The following is a 21779-nucleotide window of genomic DNA, read 5'->3' on the forward strand; positions in this document are numbered from 1 at the left end:
CCTAATGATTTTTTCCATATACCTTACTCTTTGGTTGTTCCCTGTCTCCTTTGTTCCTGACCATACTGGTTCCTCCTTCTCTCCTTTCTCTTTTCCCTCCCACCGTTCTGGGTAATTTCTTAATTCTCATTTTTTCTATCATTTCTTTCCTTCCTTCTTCACACTTGAAATTCAGTTTAAAGGCTAATATTTCCCCCCTTTTTTATATATAATGATCATTTTCTTTTGTTTGAGGGGTTATTGAAGATTTGTTTTGTTTTACTACTTGGAGGAAATAACATAAGCTATACGGTAATACTATACAGTGCAATTATTTAAGCTCTGCTTTATCTCTTTTTGTTTCCAGCTTTCTTTCTTTGTCTATATCATGTTTTAGGGCCAAAGAACAAATCTGGTACTGCTCTGTCAGGAACTATCCAGACCTGTCAAATCTTCTAGGACAAGAACAGGTCTGCTTAATATCCCCAGAGTCGAAACTAAACATGAAGACTCAGCATTCAGGGTTTTTTTCCTTCATATATTTGCAACAAAGTCTCAGATAAGTTCAAGTCTACAGCAGCTCAATCAAGTCTGAGGATTTTTCTATTTGCCTCTGCCTCTGATTAAATTTAATTTGGGAAAATTTGGTCTTATCATGTACTGCACCATAGCTGTGTTGTAACTTTATTTTCCTTCATAATGTTCATCTAATCCTATTTAGGTTCTATTTAATCATATTTTACTCTTTTTAAAATCTATTTGTCCGGGTCTACTTTTCATCTTCATATCTTTCTTTTGTTTTTGTTTTTTTTATAAAGCTCTTTGTCTCACATGATGTCTAAAGGTGCTTCACATTAAGAAGCTTTGCCTTAACTTCTCAAGCCTCCTTCACTTTTCCCTCTATTACTCCTTCCTTTGCTCCTATTGTGCTTTTCCTCTTTCCTCCCTCTCTGCCCGGTCTCCCTCCCGCTGAGCTGATAACAGAGGTAGTGTTCGCTTCTAGTTGTTGTTGTGAGGTTTCGTTTATGGGATGTGTGTGTGTGAGACTGAGATGAAGCAGAGTCACATGCCACTGTTGTCTGGAGGCAGTGTCATGGAGAACTGCTATCACACATATCCCTTGTCTGTCCAAGGGGAATACTGTGTGTGTGTGTGTGGGTGTGTGTGTGTGTGTTAGGGCTGGGAAAGTCCCTGCTGTCCCCCTTTTTATATACTCTGTGACTGAGTCTCTGTTTGAGCCTACTTGTCTTTTAGCCTCGAACAGGCTGCTGTCTGCTGGAGTCTTGTTGTTATGACAAGCAGATATCCTCCATCTTCCACATCACCACCAAATCCATCGTTCGTTTTAACTTTTTAAACTTGATTGAAAATGAATAGGCAACAAAGGTAAACACAGTAGACAAAAAACCCCAACGACACCCATCTTAAATAAGTACACAACCGACTAATATAAAAGAACGTAAACATGGGAGAGGGAGCAGCATTGTATCGTGCAGTGTTTTTCTGTGACAGAAGCACGTCACGAATCAGGCTTTGTTGTTTCTTAGAGTAACTGTTGTGTGGCAGTGTGAAGGTTTGGAATGTGGCAGTTGTGCCATTTCAAAGGAGGGTGCGTTCAACAGGTGTAGCATGCTGTAATGTGGCCAGACATGTTACTGGAATGCCCTGATTGACGTTAAAGATCATAAGAACAAGGGGGGGAGAACCTTTACACTGCAAACCAGAAGTTATTTTATCTTTGAATACTGTCAACAAGCCTCATGAAAAGACTAGAACCAGTTCATTTTACCTTAAACGTCATTAAATGTGTTGTGCATATTTAAGACCTCGTAAAGCTCCACTGTTGAAATTATTAAAAACTTATCAGTGAGCTACTCATCTGGACTAGATGGCCTTAAAAAAATATATTTGACTTTTCATGCATTTCTCATTAACTAAAACACAAAACTAACATTACCAGACTTCCATGTGAGATCAGAACAGGTTTAATTTCTGAATATGAACTCTTAAGCATCTTGTGTATTGGATAATTCTTCATTTTTTGGCAAATTGACATCTGTTCATTTTAATAAATGATTTGGAAGGAAAGCATTAAGAGATTAAGTTAAATATTATATATAAAGTCCCTTAGATCAATTTACACATAGTTAGGTCTGTAAATATTTTTCTAATGATCTTTTTTTTCCCAATTTTGCTGAATGAGATGCAAAAAAATGTTTTTTAAAAAGCTACTGCATGAATTGTGAGGACATTAAAGGCATTTTTATACATCGCCTTGTCCCCTCATCTGATTTTCAGAGTATTCACTGTGGTGGTGTACAGAAGAAAAATGACAAAAACTGTTATTTTCCAAAACCTTATGGACCTTAGTTTAAATAAAAGAAACATTTTTATTTTGTTTTTCTCAAAAAACAGTTTATAATAACACGTATTGCTACAAGTAATAATTTACATGTGTGTAAATACAATATAATGGTTTTACACATGTACATTATATGCAGTCACAGTATTGGAAGTACAGTGTAATCGTTAAACTGCATGGAGGATTTTTGACTGACATAGAGACCAATTTAGCAATAATTCAGTGACAATGAAAGCTAAGTTGCTAAGGAAGTGGGGTTTTTTCACAATGTTTCACAGATGGCAGGTGTCCAGAAAGATTTGCATGTTTTTCTTTTAACCAAGTGCCAAGACACGTAAAAGTAAAAGAGGAAATGTGTAGAGAGTGAGTGTGAACATGGAAATAAAGAAATAACATAGATCTGGAGAGATCGTGACATGGTTTTGATGTGAAGAAGCTGCAGAGAATCATCTTGCAAAGAAAAAAAAGCTGTTTGAGGTGCAGAAACAATGACGAGCATGTGGTGCGACAGAGCGATCAACTCACTAATGAGAGCTCTCTCACACATGCATGCAGAGCTGAATATACACATCCAGGCAGACAAGCACAAAAAGTCACTAGTTCACAGGTAGAAACATAAAAAGCATCAAAACAGACAAACACACAACCTCCTGCTACACTTCCTCTTCACTGAACCTCACTTTCTTTATTTGTTTCTCTCCAGCTAATGGCTACATCAGTGCCAGGGCCTCCCCAGGCCTCCTCTCTGTATCCAATGGCAACAGCCTGGGGAAAGTAGTCCCGGCTAAGTCTCCACCTCCACCCAGCCCTCAGATGGTCAACAGCCGTAAGCCGGACCTGAGGGTCATCACCTCACAGAGTGGCAAGAGCCTCATGCAGCTGGTAAGGAGATCATGAGTGGAAGCAGCACTTCAGTTCAGAATTAGTCAAAATTATGCGATGAAGGCTTCAGGTGTTTTAATCTCAAGTGTAATGCAGCCAGTCTCTCAATGATGAGTATCAGTAATCTTTCCTTTCTTTTTGTTACGGTGCCTTTTGATGAAGCCTATAATATATACAATAGGGGCCTCGTGGGTGAACCATTCATATTTTCCATCCTATTCAGTTTGCATTGATAGTCCAAACCTCCACAATGTTGAATGAGCAACTTGATGAATCTAGATTTTAAATGTATTACAAAAATGACATAAATGCTACAGTGGGAGATTTTTGTCAGGATCTTTGTGCAAGTCACTGTCCAGGAGGACATCCTGTCTGCCTCCAGCAGTATGTGTCATATCATGAAAACATATTTCCATGACTGCTACTTCTCTTTAGCCACTTCCAGTTTGAGTCATGCAATGGAACTGCCAAACCATTTCATCTTTATTTCTGCTGCTGCACAACTTTGCGGGGACTCGCCATTGGCAGCTGAAGTAATAATTGTTTGGGTCACTTAAAAACGGCAACTGACACAACCCAACTTTGAACATTTCTGAGTTCTGACAGCAGGAATTAGAAGTGTTTAAAACACTTCACTTTATCCTTAGATTCCTTTGTTCTAAATCGAACTATAAAGACGAGGAGTTACTTTATATGAAAACTCTGGTTATTAATTATTCCAGCGATGCGAACAACCTGTCCACATTCATCAGGCTGAAGAAAGTAGTCTAGAAGAAGATTGTGCAGGTGATGGACTCGGCAGTAGTCTGGAATAAGTGAGAGGCTTAGAAGATGAAAATAAAAATGTTTTACGTGGGTCTCACTTGTCACATGTGTGACAATTTCACAGATTCCTTTTTTGCTGTGGCCACTGTGCCTTTTTATGGCCGGAAAGTGAAATAATTTATGTAATTTAAAATATAATAATGTCTGCGCTCCTTCTCTAAATATGGTTCTAACTTTCTCACTATTACATAATTTCTATTACTACAGCCAGAAATCTGTAAACACAATAAAGCAACAATGTCCATCCATACATGGTGTACAGTCTCTAACAAGGCAGACAGACAGATCCACAGCTGACTTCTGGATCCAATCTTTCTCCTTCACTTTTCAGTATCGTATTACCATGATATGCATCTCTATAATTATTCTCAAAGTAACCATAACATGTTCATATCTCTACACCAGTTAGATTTTATAGAAACTTAACAGCCCTTTGTTTTTTACTGTCCCCTCTTCCACCGGCCGTGCAGACTGAGGAAGAGCTGGAGTTGGTGAGTGAGGTGAATAGACTTTTAGAGTTGTAGGCTCATGGATGTGGTGTGTGATCTCACCGAGCATGAGTGTGACACGGTCAGCAAACGCATCACTTCAGGGTTGAATCAGTGGCACTGGTGTTATGAGAAGAGTAGGCGTAAAGCCACTGGAGCATCAGACGGTGGAGAAATCATCTGTTTGCTTCTGTTCCTGGATGAGTTTGACTGTAAGGGTTATGCTTCACTACAAGCTTCACCGCAAGATTTGTAAATGCCAGCAGAGTTTATGGCTTGATTAAAGTCATGAAAAGACTTGAACTTGTGACGCTTCAATCCTACAAGACTTGACTTGAACTTCAAGTTTGTCAGGGAAAGTCTCGGAACAATACACAATACATAAGAAAGGCAGGCCCTGCATAACCACATACCTTGCATGCTTAATTCATTAGGCCCAAGGACTGAAAGGACTTTAATATTCCATTTATTTGACAGACATCATTTTCTTAAACAGAGAACTAAATGCATATTGATGGCTACAGTAGGACTAGACTGAAAAGCTTTTCATGAGATGCGCTCTCAATTATGCAGAACATAAAGTTTTAAAGGGCACTGTTTAATTATTTTAAACGTCTTTTAGACTTTATTAGCTACAAGCTTATCATGAGGCAGAGTTTGACCAGTGGGAAAAAAACAAACAAAAAAAAAAACGCTTAGGTGGAGTCAGATGAAAAGATGGATAACATTTCTATGTAATGCTATGTAAATATAAAGTTATATCCAAAAGCTGCTTAATGATAATCTCTATATTGCTTTCTAAGATGTGATATGAAGCTTCCATTTAGGTTGGCATTAAGACTGGAAACAGGTGGTATCAGCTAAGCTTAGCTGCACAGTAGTGATAAACATCCCTAAAGCTGTGTTATAGAATTTATCGTTTATGTTTAATCTGTGCACAAACCATAAAAGTGTAAATCATCTTTTAACAGGAGGGTTTTTTAATATTTCTTAGCTAAAATAAGCTGCATAAAAATATGACAGGTTGTCCGTCTCCTTAAACAACTTTCTGCAAGACTGCAAATTAATGTGTATTTACCAAAGAGTCTGGGAAACATAACCTAAAATGAACTTGGAACTTAGTGTTTGATATAATTTTTTAAAAAGTTTACATATAGTATAGAAAAAAAAAAGCAATCAATAGCAATAGATTGTGTGGAGAAAATGCCAGATATAGCAACTATAATAAAAATGTAAATAAATAATGCATTTTAATTAATATATTTATTTATTTATTATATTTTTTGATTTGTCTGAAGGTTCAATAATCACTCTTTATAAAAAAAAATTACAATTTTATGACAGTTTTTTCATGGTTCATTCTTTAAAGGGTTAAATCTCAGTACTCTTTGTAAAATATTACCAAAACATTTGAGACGAGGTATTTTCTTTTACAAAGACTGTGCTTTTTGTCCTTTAAATTGAAATATATTGAAAACAGTCTTGGTCTTTTAGCAGTTGCATTTTCACGATTTCCAGTTTTTGTTATTGATGGAGTATTATTGCGAATTATTGCGAAGGAAAACCTGAAAGCAAATTGAATTTTAAAATGTGTATATTTAAGGGACAGTTGAGCCTAGCCTAAAGTGACATTTGTGAAGCACAAATAGACTGTAGAGAGAAAACGTCAAGGGAACCGGAGCAACCACCTGACTCTCTGCTGTGTGTGAAAGCTGCTCAGCATGTGCATGTTTGGTTTCATCCGAGTGTCGATGCTCTGAGGATCAGAGTGAGGAAAGCTCACAAAGTCTCCAACCTGGAACACAGATGGACGTGTTAGACTCAGATACGCTGACCTCTTCAGTCCACACACACACACACACGCACACACGCATGTTGACAGGTTCACGGGTGTTTCCTTGCATAAATATACCAATACCCACCCCTCAGAGCAAACGCACACCTCACATTGTTTATTCATGCCTCGCATTCCTTTCTGTACACACACACATGCACACACTAAATAAAAACACGTCCTTACACACACATTCAGCCCCTCTCGTCTCTCTTCTGTCAGCCTTGTCGATGCATGCGTTCCTGTCAGCATGATTCTCCGGCACAGCGATGCCTCTCATAACACCTTCCACCGTGATGCTACATAACACAAGCACCCGGCCCTGGCGACAGCATTGCCGTGCCAACGCCACCTTGAGATGCGAGACATTTCTCATCTTGCACGCCGATGTTAAAGTGTCACAGAAAAAGTTAAAACACCTCAGAGAGAACTGAGGTGCTTGGATTTTCTTGCTGGAAGCGGATATGCTTCTGGCTGTGGCATGATGAATAATGAATCTTCCAATGCCCTGCACAGGCACAAGTGAAATCAACTAAATGTTTATTATATTAGATTTTAGTTATTAGGTTTTCTTTGCTTCTGTCTCTTAATAAAACCTCTAAAGTGTCAGTAAAACTCAGAGCTGGAAGTTAATTAGAGTTGCTGCACTTGTACTTTGTAAAGCACAGAGTAGAATACAGGAGATAATGTGTCTGTTTTTATTTGAAATAGAAGTAGAGCAAGCTGTGGTTTGAGTAAAATTATTTAAGTAGTAGCTGACCTTGGGTACATTACAGTCTCTGCATCCACTCTGCTGTACAGTGAAAAGCACATGCTAACCATTATCATTATTGCCGTTGAAAATGGATGAAGTCATGTGCCGTGAACCTCTACACTCAGTCCATATAAGGAGAAAAAGAGATGATTTGTTGTGGATCCAGACCAGGTTTTCTCACGACATGGAGCCGCAACACTGGATCTATGAAACCATTCTGGCTAAAACATCCATCTGAGATTTATAACCAAACCCTCTCTTTCAAATACTGCGTGTCTTATCAGAGATTCCTCAACATGAAAAACATCAGAAGGATTTGGTTATGAATTTAACAGTGCAAGTGTTTTAGCATGGATTAACTACACTGTGCAGAGAGAGACTTGCAGATGTTTATACCGAGAGGAAATGTTGCATATGAAAATCAACTTGCTACTTGTCAGTAGCTCAATGCAGACTTTGTTTTTAGAACCACTTCTTCTACTTCACATGCCCCAATGTTCAGCTTCCTCTGTCCATCTCTCTGTGTTCCCAGAATGCTCAACGGCTAGGCGGCTCCCAGGTGGCACAGCCACTCACCACACCAGTGGTCTCCGTGGCAACACCCAGTCTCCTAGCGCCCTTCTCCGGCATGCAGACGGCCTACAACACTGGTGAGTTGTGGAAGGCAGCAAAACTTGGAAGTCTTGTAGTGTGATGCCACAAACCACTATGAATATTCACTTTGTTCATTGTGTGAGAGCTTCTGGAGTGATTCTACTTCAAAGGTCTCCATTAATATGGATTAGCGCTGATTAATATTGATGCACCCGAAAGTTGTATGATGTAAAACAATCCCCCTCACCCCTCCTCTCCGTCTCCTCTCTCTGCCTTTCTCCCTCTGCGTCTCCCCCTCCATCCCTTAATCTCAGAGTACCAGCTGACGAGCGCAGATCTCACAGCGCTCCAGACGTTCACGCCACCGGGGCTGGTGCCTGGCAACATGGCTGCTTGGCAACAGCAACAGCAACCAGCAGTCTCTCAGCAGCAACAACAGCAACAGCAGCAACAGCAACAGCAACTGAGCTTGGCATCACTCAGCAACTTGGTGTAAGCTCCCTTTTCTTACTATGACACACCGTTAATGAGATGAATCCATTAATCTTACAACCTTTAACCTTCTCCTTGAAGTACCCGAGCAGTAAAACTTTTACAAGAGCCACACATGTCACATGATCCATTACACAAACCATAGCACATGCTCGTATACAAAGCTGTAACATCACCCAAGCTGCGGTTTATTCATCTTCGTGGTGACCTAGATACTTCCCCCTGCTCAGCTCCACCTCCCACTGCGGTCCCAGTCTTTAGCTTCTGGTTGCAAGGCTTTGCTTCTAGCTGCATTATGTGGCGCTCTAGATTTAAAACTTTAAAAGGTGCACTCACTCTTGGACGTGAGTCTTCCTAATTTTCCAGCTAACAGGTTACTCTTAGAACAGAGTTTACCCTGAAGAATTTGAGCTATTTTGTAATTAAAAAAGAAATCCCTGCAGCTGGTCTGAGTGCCCTCAAACCTTATATTTTGCTTTGCTGTAAAGCAAAAAAAGCCTGGAATCATCACTAGACTGATGGCCCGTCTTCTTACTTTAGTAGTCCCATTGTTCTTGGTGTCTTGATGGCTATCCGGTAATGGATACTTCTAAATCATCAGTGAAACCACAGACTGCCTTTGAACAAACAAAACAAAAAAAATGTGTATGTTGGTGCGTATTAACAGACACACTAGGCTTGATTTGCATCGCATGGTTAAATTGTGCTCTAAGGACATTCTTATCTCCTTCAGATGACCAGATCTATAACGAGTCAGACGAACTTATAAATTCCAAACAAGCGAGGTCATTTCAGAGCAGACACACACCATTAGTAGCTGAATCCAGCCATCATATTTTAACTGATTATACAGCACTCAAAAGCTACTTTGTAAACAGTTCTTTTTCGCAGCTCAGTGCAGTACAGGAAGCAGACAACTGATGAAGAAAAACAGCTCCTTAAAAAGTGTCTTAGGTTTAAAACAACTAACTTACTTTTGCAAACACAGCTACAAAGGTGGGTCCGTTCTTTGAGTTCAGTGTTTGTGTTTGGGAGTATGTTTCTTTCATTATTGAGACATTCTTTGTAAGTCCTTCTAACCGAGGTTAGCTTTTTTTTTTTTTAACCTATCTTCCCTTTGTTGGTGCTTTGCAAGACCATGAAAGCGATTTAAAAAGTGAAATGTCACCATATTATTTTTACACTTGCAGAACTGATGTGACCTTTACCTGAGTCTAATCAACTACATTTCTACTTTACAAATTAAGTTGGTACAACTAAGTCTTTATGTGACCATTCTGGGTTTGCTAGGTTAATGTGTGGGTGGGGGAGCAGCTTGTAACTGCCTCTTGTTTTGTCCTCCCTCCCCCCCTTTTTCTCCACAGCATGTGGGGTGCAGAGAAACAGAATGCGGAGATGGTTAACTGCATCTCCAATTTTGCTGCTAACCTGAGGTGAATGACATGATAGCATCTGGTGCTCTGCCACACTGTTTATCTGTCAAATTATTATACTCCCACAGTGAATTATGAGTCTATAATAACTTGACAGTTTGTGACCAAAATAACCAAAAGAAATACAAAATTGATGCAATTACATGACAAACACAATATCAGCCAGTCTTCTCTTTCCATTTCTATGTTTGATGTGATGCCTGTTGCTTTGCTCTCTCCGTGTATCACCGCTCGTTCACTTCTGCTGAGGCAAAAGCACCATTTTTTCCCCTCTCAGATTATCATTTGACTAGTCTGGTTCTAGGAGTTTTTATGCCACCTAAAGCTTAGATCTGAAGCTCTTTGGAAGTGTCATCAACAAAGAGGAAGAAGCTTCAGTGTGACAGCAGCAGCACCTTGCTATGTTCTTGAATGGAAGTAGTCTCTGGGTGCTGCTTTCAATTCCTAACACAAAACCAGCGCACAGCTCTGCGCCACCAGCATTGTTAGTGCATTACAATTTTACTTTTCAGCCATTTAGCTGTCACTCTCAGCTGACAGTCAGACAGAAGATTGAACTGCTCAGGTACACGTTGGTCTGAATTTCCTACACTAGTGGGACTAAAAGAATAATTTAGAGCTCGACAGTATAGAATCACTGTCAAGTGCAGCTATTTCTTTAAAAAAACAAACAAAAAAACGTGTTTATTTCCAGTTGATATTTAAGTCCCTCTAAAATACTCGTATACACACAGACAAGGGCATTAAAGTGCTGCCATCCTCTTGTTCAAAATGTACGTATCTCAATTGAACAGCGGCTTCGAATCTTCATCACAAAACAGATTAAAAATAAAACAAATAAGAGAAATGTTTTTTTTGTTTTGTTTTTTTAAAGACACTTAGAATAATTCTAGCTGTCAGGAAGGAGATTGTTATTTGTTCCTCTGTCTGACAAGCTGAAAATCATCCAGGAAAATATGATAATGGGTTGTTTGTTAGTGTATACAACAGCTGTGACTCCAGGGGGTTGAGCATCTTTGAAAAAGCAGCATATAGTTAACAGTCACCACCAGCTCATATGCAGCAGAACTCTTCATATCGCCTTGTAAATGTTAACAAATGGCAGTCCAGATTGTATGAAATCCTTCTGCAAACAAATCAATTGAACCACTCGGAGATCCTGAAAAAGCAGCCAGCAGTGATTTCCTTGAGCGTTGGCTGTAATAATACAACAACTGTTTCTTATACCGACATCAATATGGAGCATTTTTCATATCAAAAATATTCTTAACATACTAATGATTTTCAGGAATTTTGTAGGAAGATACAAGCTCAAAGTGATCAGTATGTTCAAGTATTTGCAAAAAGAAAAGAAACAGAAGGAGCAGGAAGTTTTACATGGAACCGCTGAAAGTTGGCGTTTTTGCTTTGCTCTATTCCCTAATTGTTTGATCGCTGTGTTTCATCACTTTTTGAGCTACTCTAACAAAGGATTTCTTTCATAATAAAATAACCAAGACATTCCTCAAAATATGAAAAATAGTCCTGATTTTACTAAATAAGCAGGGTCTCCCATTTTCTGCATAATCATGCCGCCCAGATGCTGACTGTGGCAGAGTTTCAGCAACCTCAGGTGTGACACTGGAATTGACACCAGGCGGATTTACAGTGTTGTGTGTGGGATCAGAATAACAGAATCATTGCCACTGAAAACAAGCAAGCACCACAGAAAATGTGGGATGCTTTCCCAGCTTGCCAAACTGTTCTCTCGGCAAAACGGAAAATCGTGCCTTCCTAAGGACAGCATGAGCAGACGTGGGCTCTTCTGCAGTCCAGACCGCTCTGCTTTGTTTCTGATTTCATCACACCGCAGCCTCACAGCGAGCAAACAAGCTCCTCCAATCAAATGGTGATTGACAGCTTGGCTGCGAGCCTCGCCTTCGCTGTCGGCCACACTTTCCCTCACCACAGGCTTCACGAGGAAATGATTCCTGTCAACTTACTCTCTCCATTTCCCTCGTTTTAATCATCCCTTCTTCCACTAGTTCTGTCATTCTGCTTATTTCCTGCTTTCCTGGTCAGGCTCAGTTAATTTGGTGTACACCTGTTGACTCTCATCTTCGCCCTGACTTCCTAATCTAAATGTTAATGTCACGGCTGCCCCTAAATCCCCTCGCTGTGCAGCCTTGGATTCAGCTAGTCTGGGTGTTTATGGAGAAGTGGTCTCTGCATACTGGTTTTGCAGGACACGTCGCAATGGTTTGTTTCCTCACTGAGTCGATGTGTTATCAGCAGACACAGCCTCCATTTGGGACATTCACAGGAAACAAACAGACCCACTTTCAGGGGTGGCTGTTTGCTAGTACACAAGTGATGTTTTAATGTACATAGCTACTAATCAATCAGTACGGAGCTTAAAAAAATTATTGGTTTCTAACTCTTCTTTTTTTTTGTGCCCAGCTTTTCTTTTTTGTTATACTTGTTTCCTAACTTGTAAACACAAACTGAAAAAAAGGAAGAACTTTTGGAGACGGTGCACACTCTGATGAATTGCTAAGAGGACACACTGTTTGTTGGCAGGGCATGATGCGTACATGCTGTCAGAGGCTGAGCAGTTAAACCTCCTGGTGGGAATCAGTATTTTCTCAAACCCTAGATTAGAAACCACGGGGGATTCATTATACATCCCTCTACCTGTACGATAAAAATACAATTTTAGTTCTATTAAGTGTGTGCCATGTGGGTAATTTGTTTATTTATCCATTACATTTATATAAGATGGTCACATGTTAGATTGTTAAATTGCAGAATTACTTTATGGGGCTCAGAAATCTTTATTTAGCAACAGCAAGCTGATTTTTGGCACCACATGGACTCAACTTTAATAAGCAGACTTTAATAAACAGACTAATTAGTATGAATTTATTACAATTTCACAACTGACGCAGAGGCAAAAGAAAGTTAAAGAAGAATAGAATTTCAAAAATTACTTTGTAAGTATAAAGGTCTCTGCAAACTACACAGAAAATTAGTGGTATATTCCTTTAAGGAGAGTTTGTACTACAGATTGCCAATTTGTCTGATCCCATTTTAGGAAACTCAACCATTTCAGTTTTACTGAAAGTGACTGTAAAAGTGCTTTGCATGTGGATGGTGATCACATTTTCTCAGCACAGGCTTAAGCACTTCTTGCTTCTAACAACATCCCAGCCTGACCGAAGCAGCTGTTAAGGCCCTTTGTTTTTTGTCATAAGCGTGTCTGGATTGACCATGACTGGTCTCCGTCCCACTGTTCCCCTGCTGTTTTAGCTTTTTAAAACTTGCTTGTCTCTTTTTCCACCTCCCTCCACAGCTTGGCTTCTCAGCCCAACTTGCTCTTTGGTAGGGAGGAGGGCCTCTGCTGGTATAGTACTCTTTACACTTAAGCCACACAGCTGCAGCATGCCGCTTTCCCAAAATATCTGCTTCACAAAGGAACCTTTTGGTACTTTAACTCCAAAACAGCAGTGGTTAGTAGTAAGAAAGAAACAAAAGTATCATAGCGTCAAGCAGATTATATTTCCTTTGTTTTTATTAATGTACCACCAAGATGGTTCAACTAAACTTAACTAATCTGACAAAGGAACTGCTTGCAATTACGAACTGAGGAGCTAAGAGTAATGGACATCCTCAGCAGAACACCATTTAGAAAGCTGAACTCAAAAGTAATAGTCAAGAAGCAGTCATGGCCAGCTACGCCAGTACCTGTTTATTCCTTCGTTGTGTACTTCAGTTTGTAAAATGTTTCTGTTAAGCCAAAGTAATACTGATAGCATCACTGTTACATCACCAGGGCTAATTTCTCAGTCCTGAAAAAGCTCCTGCTGAGCTGATTAGGCCTACTCGTGATTAGTAAACTGATCTTGATCTGTAACACCCCTTAAAAAAAATCAGCAGTATTAATAGACTAGTATTTCATTGATAGTGCACAGGTCAACAGTCTGATTGGAGTTAAAATTCTTGAAAAGACGAACCTTTTTTTTCCCCCCGATTCTCATCCTGAGAAAAGCAGAGCATTTTGGGGAAACACGGCTGCAGCTTAACAAACCGCACTGTAACCAAGTGTCTGCTTCTGGCTGTGCTCACCGTGTTGTTAGTGCTCGGGGGGTAGCCTGCCGCTCTCGCCTTCATCACTGTCACTGGACTGTTGACTCAGCCGTTTTCACTCGCCATAGCAACGGCACCCCTGTGGCACCGTCATCCATCTACCTGTACCGTCCCGAGCCACGACACGCAGGTTTGATGAAGTGGGTATGAGAGAGACGGCGTGAGCATCGTCCTACCAAGGGATTTGTGTGTGTGTGTGTAGGTGTGTGTGTGTAGGTGTGTTTGTGAGACAGTACGGGAGGGAAGGAGCATTTTATGTAAGGCAGGAAGAGTGCACAACTTTAAGTGTGTGTCAGACAGAGGAAGACAGCGAGCACATTTGAGTGCCACGGACCCAGATCGCCTGGAGGAGTCCTATCTTAAATTCCCCTCTCAGTCTGCCAGTAATTGAGGGAATATTAGAGATACAGTGGTGCAGATGGCTCATGATATGACATATTAGAACACACCCAAGGGGCGAAACGCAGTAATTGGGAGCTTCAAATTCAGATCCACCATGTCAAGCTGGAGGAGAGGGAAAGATAGAACGAGCCCAATCCAAAAAATCATGTCGACGGCGTTAAAAGGAGCGAGCCACAGCACAGCGTCAACAGTCGGTGTCAGCCACAGTGACAGGTTCGACTCAGCCTCCAGCCAGCGGAGGAGGGTGAGGTGGGGCTGATCAAAGAGTTTTGGCAGGTAGAAGCAGAGATGGTGACAAAGACGAAAGCTTTTTGGTATATAATTGTCCTGAGGATCTTAGGGCAGCGCAGTCAAGGAGTTAGGTGTGGATTGGTTCATTTGAAAACCTGTGAACATTTCACGTGTGGATCTAAATATTTTCTGTTTATCTGGGAAATACGTTTTATGCTGATCTAACTTACAAAACCCCAAGTGAATACAATTTATCATATAACAATAGAGCATAATTTACACTCTACTGTGACACTCTTGGTTGGCGCTACTTGGAGGTTTAAGAGAACTGCTGATAGATTTGTAAACTAATAATAATCAAGTCAAATCAAATGTGACATAATGTTAAAATGTTCCAGGGGAAACGAACAGCACAAGACAAATTTTGGTTTTAATGCTAAAAAAAAAATATGGACAGCATGAAAAAAAGCCATTAAAGAAGGAAGATCACGCTGCTGCTTTAGTTTTCTATTTGAATATAATACCGATGCCGCTCTCATAGCATGGACCATATCGGCCGGGAAAGATGCTCTGTGGCATATGCAGCTAAAAACGAACATGGCAGTGACCTTGCACACGCAAACAGAATAGAAGAGTGGAGGATGCGTAATTTGTGACCTTGTGAAAAAGATGCTCTTTTGAGTACAAGGGAAACTAAAAGTTAGCTGCTTTCTGAGAAGGAATCGGGGGCGCACCTGGCAGAAAAAATGGACAGATGGAGATAAAAATCCACAAGCACAAAGGGAGATTTGCTCATTAAAGAGCTGTGGAAGTGGCCCAGGCATGGAGGAAAGCAACCTCACCAGATCAAGTATGACAGGATAGTATAACAGTATAGTGTAAAAAAAACCAAGACCAGTACCCTGAACCAAAAGCCTTAGAGGTTGTGTGTTAATTGTCGTCTTGGTTTGCACTGCTCCTTGGTGTGCCTAAAATTTTCCCATAAGAATAAAATACAAAGTACAGCAAAGACAAAATATAACTTTAAAATAGACGTGTAAAAACATTCAAATTCCAATATTTTTATATTTTTACACTGCAACAGATTTTCCCAGTTTTTTTTAATAAACATAATTTTAGCAAACGACAACTAAAAAATATTTTATTTCTGTCGTACTTCTTATCATATTTAAACCCTTCAAAATGTGTGATGTGTCATTCTTTCATGTATTTTAGGAAACATGTTCTTTAGGCCCTTTAATAGCTGTTGTATCACAAACAAAGATATAAACAGAGCAAATACAAAATGCAGATGTTCTTGTTTAGCTACTTGCATCCACTGAATGATGACTTGAGTATCTTTTTTGATGCTCCAGTATGATGTTCAGCTGTAGACCTTATGGGATCCAACCTAATATCCGAGTGTTTCAGCTGCATGGCTTACTGAATTTGCTTTAATGTGCCCTTAAATGTAGCCTTATCTGTTCTTTGTGTCTTTGTTCTCCATGTGCTTAAGTCCACACAAGCCTTCATGTCCCGAGTGTATAGTGTTACCTGGGTGCCTTTTGCTTGAAAATCCTGCTTTTCATTTTACAAGTCCAGCATATGTTTACTGAATTCTTTGATCCATTCATTTTAAAGCGACCATTCTTTTACAGTATTGGCTGAGCTCTGTGTTCCATCCCTGCAAACCTTTGTCTAATGAAGATCTGCTCTCATGTACTTTTGATGGATAATACGTGTAGTTGCGTAATTTCATGCTGACATAATGCTTCTTGTTCTTTTCTTTCTCCTTCTATCCGTCATTTCTCCAGGCAAGTGGGAGTACAGGGTGCCGCGTTGACAGTCAACACAAACCCCAACGTCAATATCAAGTCCGAACCCGTCTCACCAAACCGTGACCGCAGCACTCCCAGCTCCACCAGCGGGGTTGCTGGAGGTGGAGTGGGCCAGAGTCAACTCCAGGGACAAGGTCTGGTGTCCATCGCCTACCCTAGTACTCTGCGTCTTGAAGCGGGAGGCCAAGGCCGCTCACCTGTTGACAGTCTCAGCAGCAACGGCAGCTCATATGAAGGCAGCGACCGAGACGATGGCACCCAGGGTCGAGGCGGGGGTCTGGATTTTCACCACCAGGTCGGCGCCGGAGCCCAGCAGCCCACCATGGTCCTTCTGCGGCCCTCATCAGCAGAGCCTCAAGAACAGGATGGGACCAACGTCAAGAGAATGAGGCTGGACACCTGGGTCACATAAACGGATCGATGGACAGATGGAGGATGGAGATGTGTACTTGTGGATTGTGTACATGCCCCACCAGCTCCAGCAGCCCCAATATCCACATTGCATACGCACAGACAAAATCCACCCACCACCAATCCAGTAACCTGCTGTCTACACAGTAAACCTCACATGGATACATACACAACACAAGCATGCTAACATACTCGCACATGTGGACACTCACTCGTATGGCAATGTGCATTCACGTTTGAACTGTAATGTATTCTACACCAAACCCAACAAGACCAGGAATTATTTATCAAAAAAAAAAAGACCATGCTGCACATCATTCAGCTGGATTCGGATAGAAGTGAATGAGTTTGTAATCAGGCTACAGTGGTTAGGAACTGTGGCCTGATTAAATTTGGCCACATGGACTTCTTGACAGATTCTGGAAAAGCAGACAAGCCAAACTTGGTTTCCCAGCATGCCCCTGCCATGATTCACGGCTGGTGGCAATCTCTCACCTTCATATCTTTACTGTCTGGTTATCCACAGTAGGTTTTGATCAAATATGACAGCGCTGTATTAAAACGGTGCCACCACCGAGTCCACATCGATGTACACATCCGCCCATCCACAGTTGTGTTGCTATCACTCTAGATTTTTGTTTGTTTTCTAAGAGGAGCAGCTCTGCTCTTTTCTTTTTTCTTCTTCTTTTCTTTTCTTTTTTAAAGCGTGGAGTTTTGTCCCTCTGTCTTGACTGTTGACATTTAGAGTTTGGATTCATTTTGAATATGAAGACACTAAAAGAATAACTTGCCTCCCTTCTCAGTCAAGTCGGCGGCTCCATCAACATGGCCGGCATTGGGTCCTGTACAAGAATGGCGACCACCAGGGGTCTTTATTTAATCAGAACCACGCAGACCAGCTGTAAAACGAGGAACGCGATTTGTTGCCGAGGTAAAAGACTGCTTTTCTTTGAATCAGGGACGAGCTGCCACAGCTCAACGACACATGACGCAGATTCTCCTCGTTTCGCCCACATCGTGTCAACTACAGATGCTGAGAAAGGTGTGTGTTTGGTTTGTGTGTGTGCGTGTGTGTGTATACGGGTTTGTTACCTCAACTGGTTGTGTTTTCTTTTTTGCTTTTTTTTTTTTTTTAAACCAAGTGAATTTGGATAAATCTTCACTTTCAATTTCATCCTTGAACACACACCTGCAACGCACACAGGTGAAATTATTTTTGTGAGCAATTCATGTTTTGAATAGATAGCTGATGTTCAAAGAGGAGAATCGTGAGGTACCATGTATATAAGCAATCTGTAACCTTTGTGGCTTTTGTGTGACAGGGATAAGTTTTGTTTTTTTTTTCTTTTGAAGGTTAAAAAAATAAATCATATTCAAGTATATATTTAAACAGCTTCAGGCGGTAGCAAGGGCAGCTCTGCATTTGGGGCAAGAGACTACACCAGACGACAGGGATTGTATATATAAACTATATATTCGGCAGGATATCCCTTAAGGAAGTGGAAAAAAACAAAAACAAACAAACATTGATTCTCAGTGGATCTGTCTCTTTTATATTATTATTATTTATGTGTGTATATAAAGTGTAATATGTGGACGAGCCCAGAGAGGGTGTTGTAGAGGCAGGAAGGGAAGACGTAGCCGTGGTGACTCGGACTGTTTAGAGTGAGCAATGATTAGGACTCTGTCGATGATGGAGGGCACTTTACCTTAACTCCCACCTCTGACACGCACGCACAGCGCGCACACACCAGAGTTAGACTGATGTATTTGGCTGGATAACAACCTAAAAATTGCAGGTAACATATTGCAATTTTTATTTATTTCTCAAAATTCTCTTTTGATGTAGTTTAATTTAAGTAATTTACAAGCTACAGTAAGGGTCTCAGTGTGGTTGCCTGATTGGAGTAATTTAATTAATTAAATTAATAATTCAATAATTGCAAGATTCAATATATTAAGTTAATAGATTGAAGCAGTCTTTTAAAGGAGACTTGTTATTCCCATTTCCAGCTCCAGATTTTCAAACTTAAAGTTTATCAGGGTAGCTTTGCATGACTCACAGTTCAAATAAATCCTTGTATATCTTTTTTGAGGGGCCCTCAGTTTATCAACTCTGTGAAAGCAGCCTTCCCTCTCCCTTTAAGCCAACTACTTTTTCTTTTCTATTGTCCTGCCCCTCACAAGAAAAAGGCTTGGAATAGCAGGTAGGTGGCCATGGCCAGTGCTGTGTGTCTCAAATGACTGCTGCAACTGGCTTTGTAAAGAACCAAGAGTAGAAAACAAAAATCGAACATTTAGGGCTGAAAGGATTGGATATGTTTAGTATGAGCTGCATACATTGGATAGAAAGCAAGGAAAAGGATGATAAGTCCAATTTAAGGAGTTGTTTACAATTTTTTTTTTTTTTAAACAAAAGAGTTATGTTGTATAAAAATTGGAAGAGAAATTTTACTTGTAGCTGTGTAGCACTGTCTACATCAAATTCAGTTACAAATTGTAAATCTTTCAAAGTCATTGCTGATGTAGTTTCATCTTTCAAACGATTTTTTTATGGAAGCATTTATTTGAAACCTGCTAAAAACTAAAGATTAGTTAAAAAAAAAAATGCCATTCCTATTGTATCATTTCGCTAAATTAAACTTTTACTGGAATTTTTCCTCGTGCAGCGACTGCCAAATATTGGGTATTTTGTGCAACTTGATGCAAAAGATTATTATCCACTACCACCATATCAGTCAAACTCTAGAATAAATACATATAGATAGTTTATGATTAAGCAAGCCAAGGATTTCCCTGATCCCTCTTTTTTTTGTCTCCTTTTAGAGGTTTACCTTTTCCTCCAATTAAAAGCCATGTTTCTATATTTAAAGGATCTCTCCTTCGCCTGTCACTGGTTGGCTGCAGTTTTATATTATGGAGAGTTTAAGAAGACTATGAAGGAAAAGAGAAGTGAAGGATGTAATTTTTCTACTCTATAAAGGTGGCAACGGTTGATTTAGGGTTTTTCTTTTTCTTTTTAAACGTGGTGGTCAAAAGTGAAAATTCATGTATTTATTTTTCCTAAAAGCACTCTCAGCCTCCGTCCATTTGCTTGTTAAAAGCACTGGCGTTTGGGTGTCGTTCGTCGCTAAGCCGGAGGTTTCAGAATGACTCTTGATCTTTTAATGACTACCTCCCAAATCCAACGCAGACTTGTCGACTTTAGGTTTTACCGCATCCAGCCACCACATCCTTCTCATGGGCAGGCCCTCGTCACCTCTCTCTCACCCCTGTCACTCACTCGGGTTTTTTTTCCCCCTCCTCTCTGGAAGCTTAATCTCACACCCAGACAAACAAACACACGCACACATTTCATTACACACTCCTCTTCTGTTTACTCCGTCCAGATAGCGGGTGTCAGCGCTGAAATGACGAGTCAAATTATTTTGGGGTCATTTCCATGAGAAACACGACCACCACCAACCCCCCTCCCAACTCTATTCGACTTGCAGCTTCATCTCACACACTACTGCCATCATCCGCCGTTCAGTTCATCAGTGATTTCTCATTTCCTTTTTCTCCGTCTGTCACTCACTCACACACACACACACACACACACACAAATTCATCCTCTGTGACAAGTCTGAGTGTCAATATTGCTTTTCTGAGTGCTTGGCAGAGTTAACATAAATCCCCAGAGTGTAAACACTTTGACTGTTAAGACTGTTGTGCCCTGAGCTTCGAACAAAAAAAAAAAAAGAAACAAAAAAAGTCTGCAAGTTTTTATGTTTCGTCCAAGAAATGAGATTGTTTGTGAGCAGGCAGGCGAGAGCCCTCGTGAAGCCCTAACATGTTCTTTAGAACAACACTAGGGGTCGCTGTAATCACACAACAGACAATCGTGCTGAGAAGCCGTTCTAAGACCTTGCATCCCCCCCTGAAAGAGAGATATATGCTCCTGTACAATGATGTTTAGAAGTCTCACTCACTTTCCAGTGTTAATTTGTGCTGGTGACAGTCTGTTTTTAATTGTTCTCTGACAATTGATATTATTGTTATTATTATTCTTATCATCATTACCACAGCCACACTGATAGTAGCTGTCATGATGATATAGGTTTCTGCATTTTCTTTTTTTTGTTGTTGTTTTTGTTTTTTGTTTTTTTTTGTGTAGGTTAGACCTCTTGTTTTCTTTGGAATTTTATTTTATTATATAAGAATATTCTATAAATATATTTTTGTTTTCATTTTTTGGGATTTTTCTTTCTTCTTCAACAAGGGTGTTACTAATGTTGCACGATTTGTATGACATGTAACAAGCAACACACGAGTAGTGATATTAGTTTCCACGTGTGGCTGTGGATGGAATCGCCGATTGAGTCGACAAATCGCTTCAATGCTGCAAAACTTCGAGTCCAATGTACAAACCTCTGAGTCTAAAGGGGGTGGGGCAGCGTGACACGTCTAACTTATTTCTGACCAGACACAATTATGTCAATGCATGGGCGTTTCAAAACAACAGAAGTGTGAATCATGTTATAGGAAATAAAATGTAATATTGACACAAAAACACATCACACAGGATTACATAAAAAAAAAAAGTGAAATCAAAGAAAAAAAAAGTTTAAATAAATTATAGCTAATATATTGTGTTCGGCTAGTCTGCTTTTTTGTTGTAAAGATAATTTTGTTTTTGTTTTTGGAGAATGATATACAATTTGTGTATATTTTCATAAATAAAGTATGCACTGATATGTTATTACAAATTCTATACTGCTTTTACAAAAAAAAGTGTTTGTTATTGTACCAAAGTATCCATTGGTCCCCTCTTACCCTCCCCTTTTTGCGTATGTTTTACCGTATTTTATATATTAAATAGACAAGTTGACCTACAGAAAAAAGTTTGAGTTTGTGTAACTTATTTGGACTCTTTTTTTTAGTCTGATTTGATCTGGACGCATCATGGTGTTGCCACCACTAGAGGGCACCAGAGTGTTTGGTATTAGTGTTTGTCTCCAGTTTTCAGAGGCTTAAAAGTAATAGGACATACCAATACGATTTTAAATATATGGAGTGATTTTAACACTTGGATGAAACTTCTTTGTTATCAGTGACTGATTAAGTGTAGATGTCTGCATAACAATGGCTGTAATACTTAAACAGTTAAT

The 21779-nt window shown here is 39.9% G+C and overlaps 1 protein-coding gene across 8 annotated transcripts in view; it reads left to right on the plus strand.

Annotated features, from left to right (window-relative positions):
- The window catches only part of mef2d (myocyte enhancer factor 2d), a 101705-nt gene extending 80193 nt beyond the window's left edge, over nt 1-21512 (plus strand). For 3 of the 8 annotated variants that reach the window (XM_087848394.1, XM_087848395.1, XM_087848397.1), the window contains exons 7-13: nt 3045-3223; nt 4519-4548; nt 7657-7774; nt 8033-8210; nt 9575-9643; nt 12975-13025; nt 16195-21512. In XM_087848394.1, coding sequence (XP_087704520.1) covers nt 3045-3223; nt 4519-4548; nt 7657-7774; nt 8033-8210; nt 9575-9643; nt 12975-13025; nt 16195-16630 — 1061 coding nt within the window. In that variant the 3' untranslated portion in view covers nt 16631-21512. The remainder of the gene's footprint in view (nt 1-3044; nt 3224-4518; nt 4549-7656; nt 7775-8032; nt 8211-9574; nt 9644-12974; nt 13026-16194) is intronic. The other 5 variants (XM_035908090.2, XM_035908093.2, XM_035908092.2 and 2 more) reach the window with 3 other exon arrangements.
- The last annotated feature ends 267 nt before the right edge of the window (nt 21513-21779 follow it).

The sequence above is a fragment of the Neolamprologus brichardi genome, chromosome 11, assembly GCF_056152115.1.
Source record: "Neolamprologus brichardi isolate AB-2024 chromosome 11, ASM5615211v1, whole genome shotgun sequence".
Lineage (NCBI taxonomy): Eukaryota > Metazoa > Chordata > Actinopteri > Cichliformes > Cichlidae > Neolamprologus > Neolamprologus brichardi.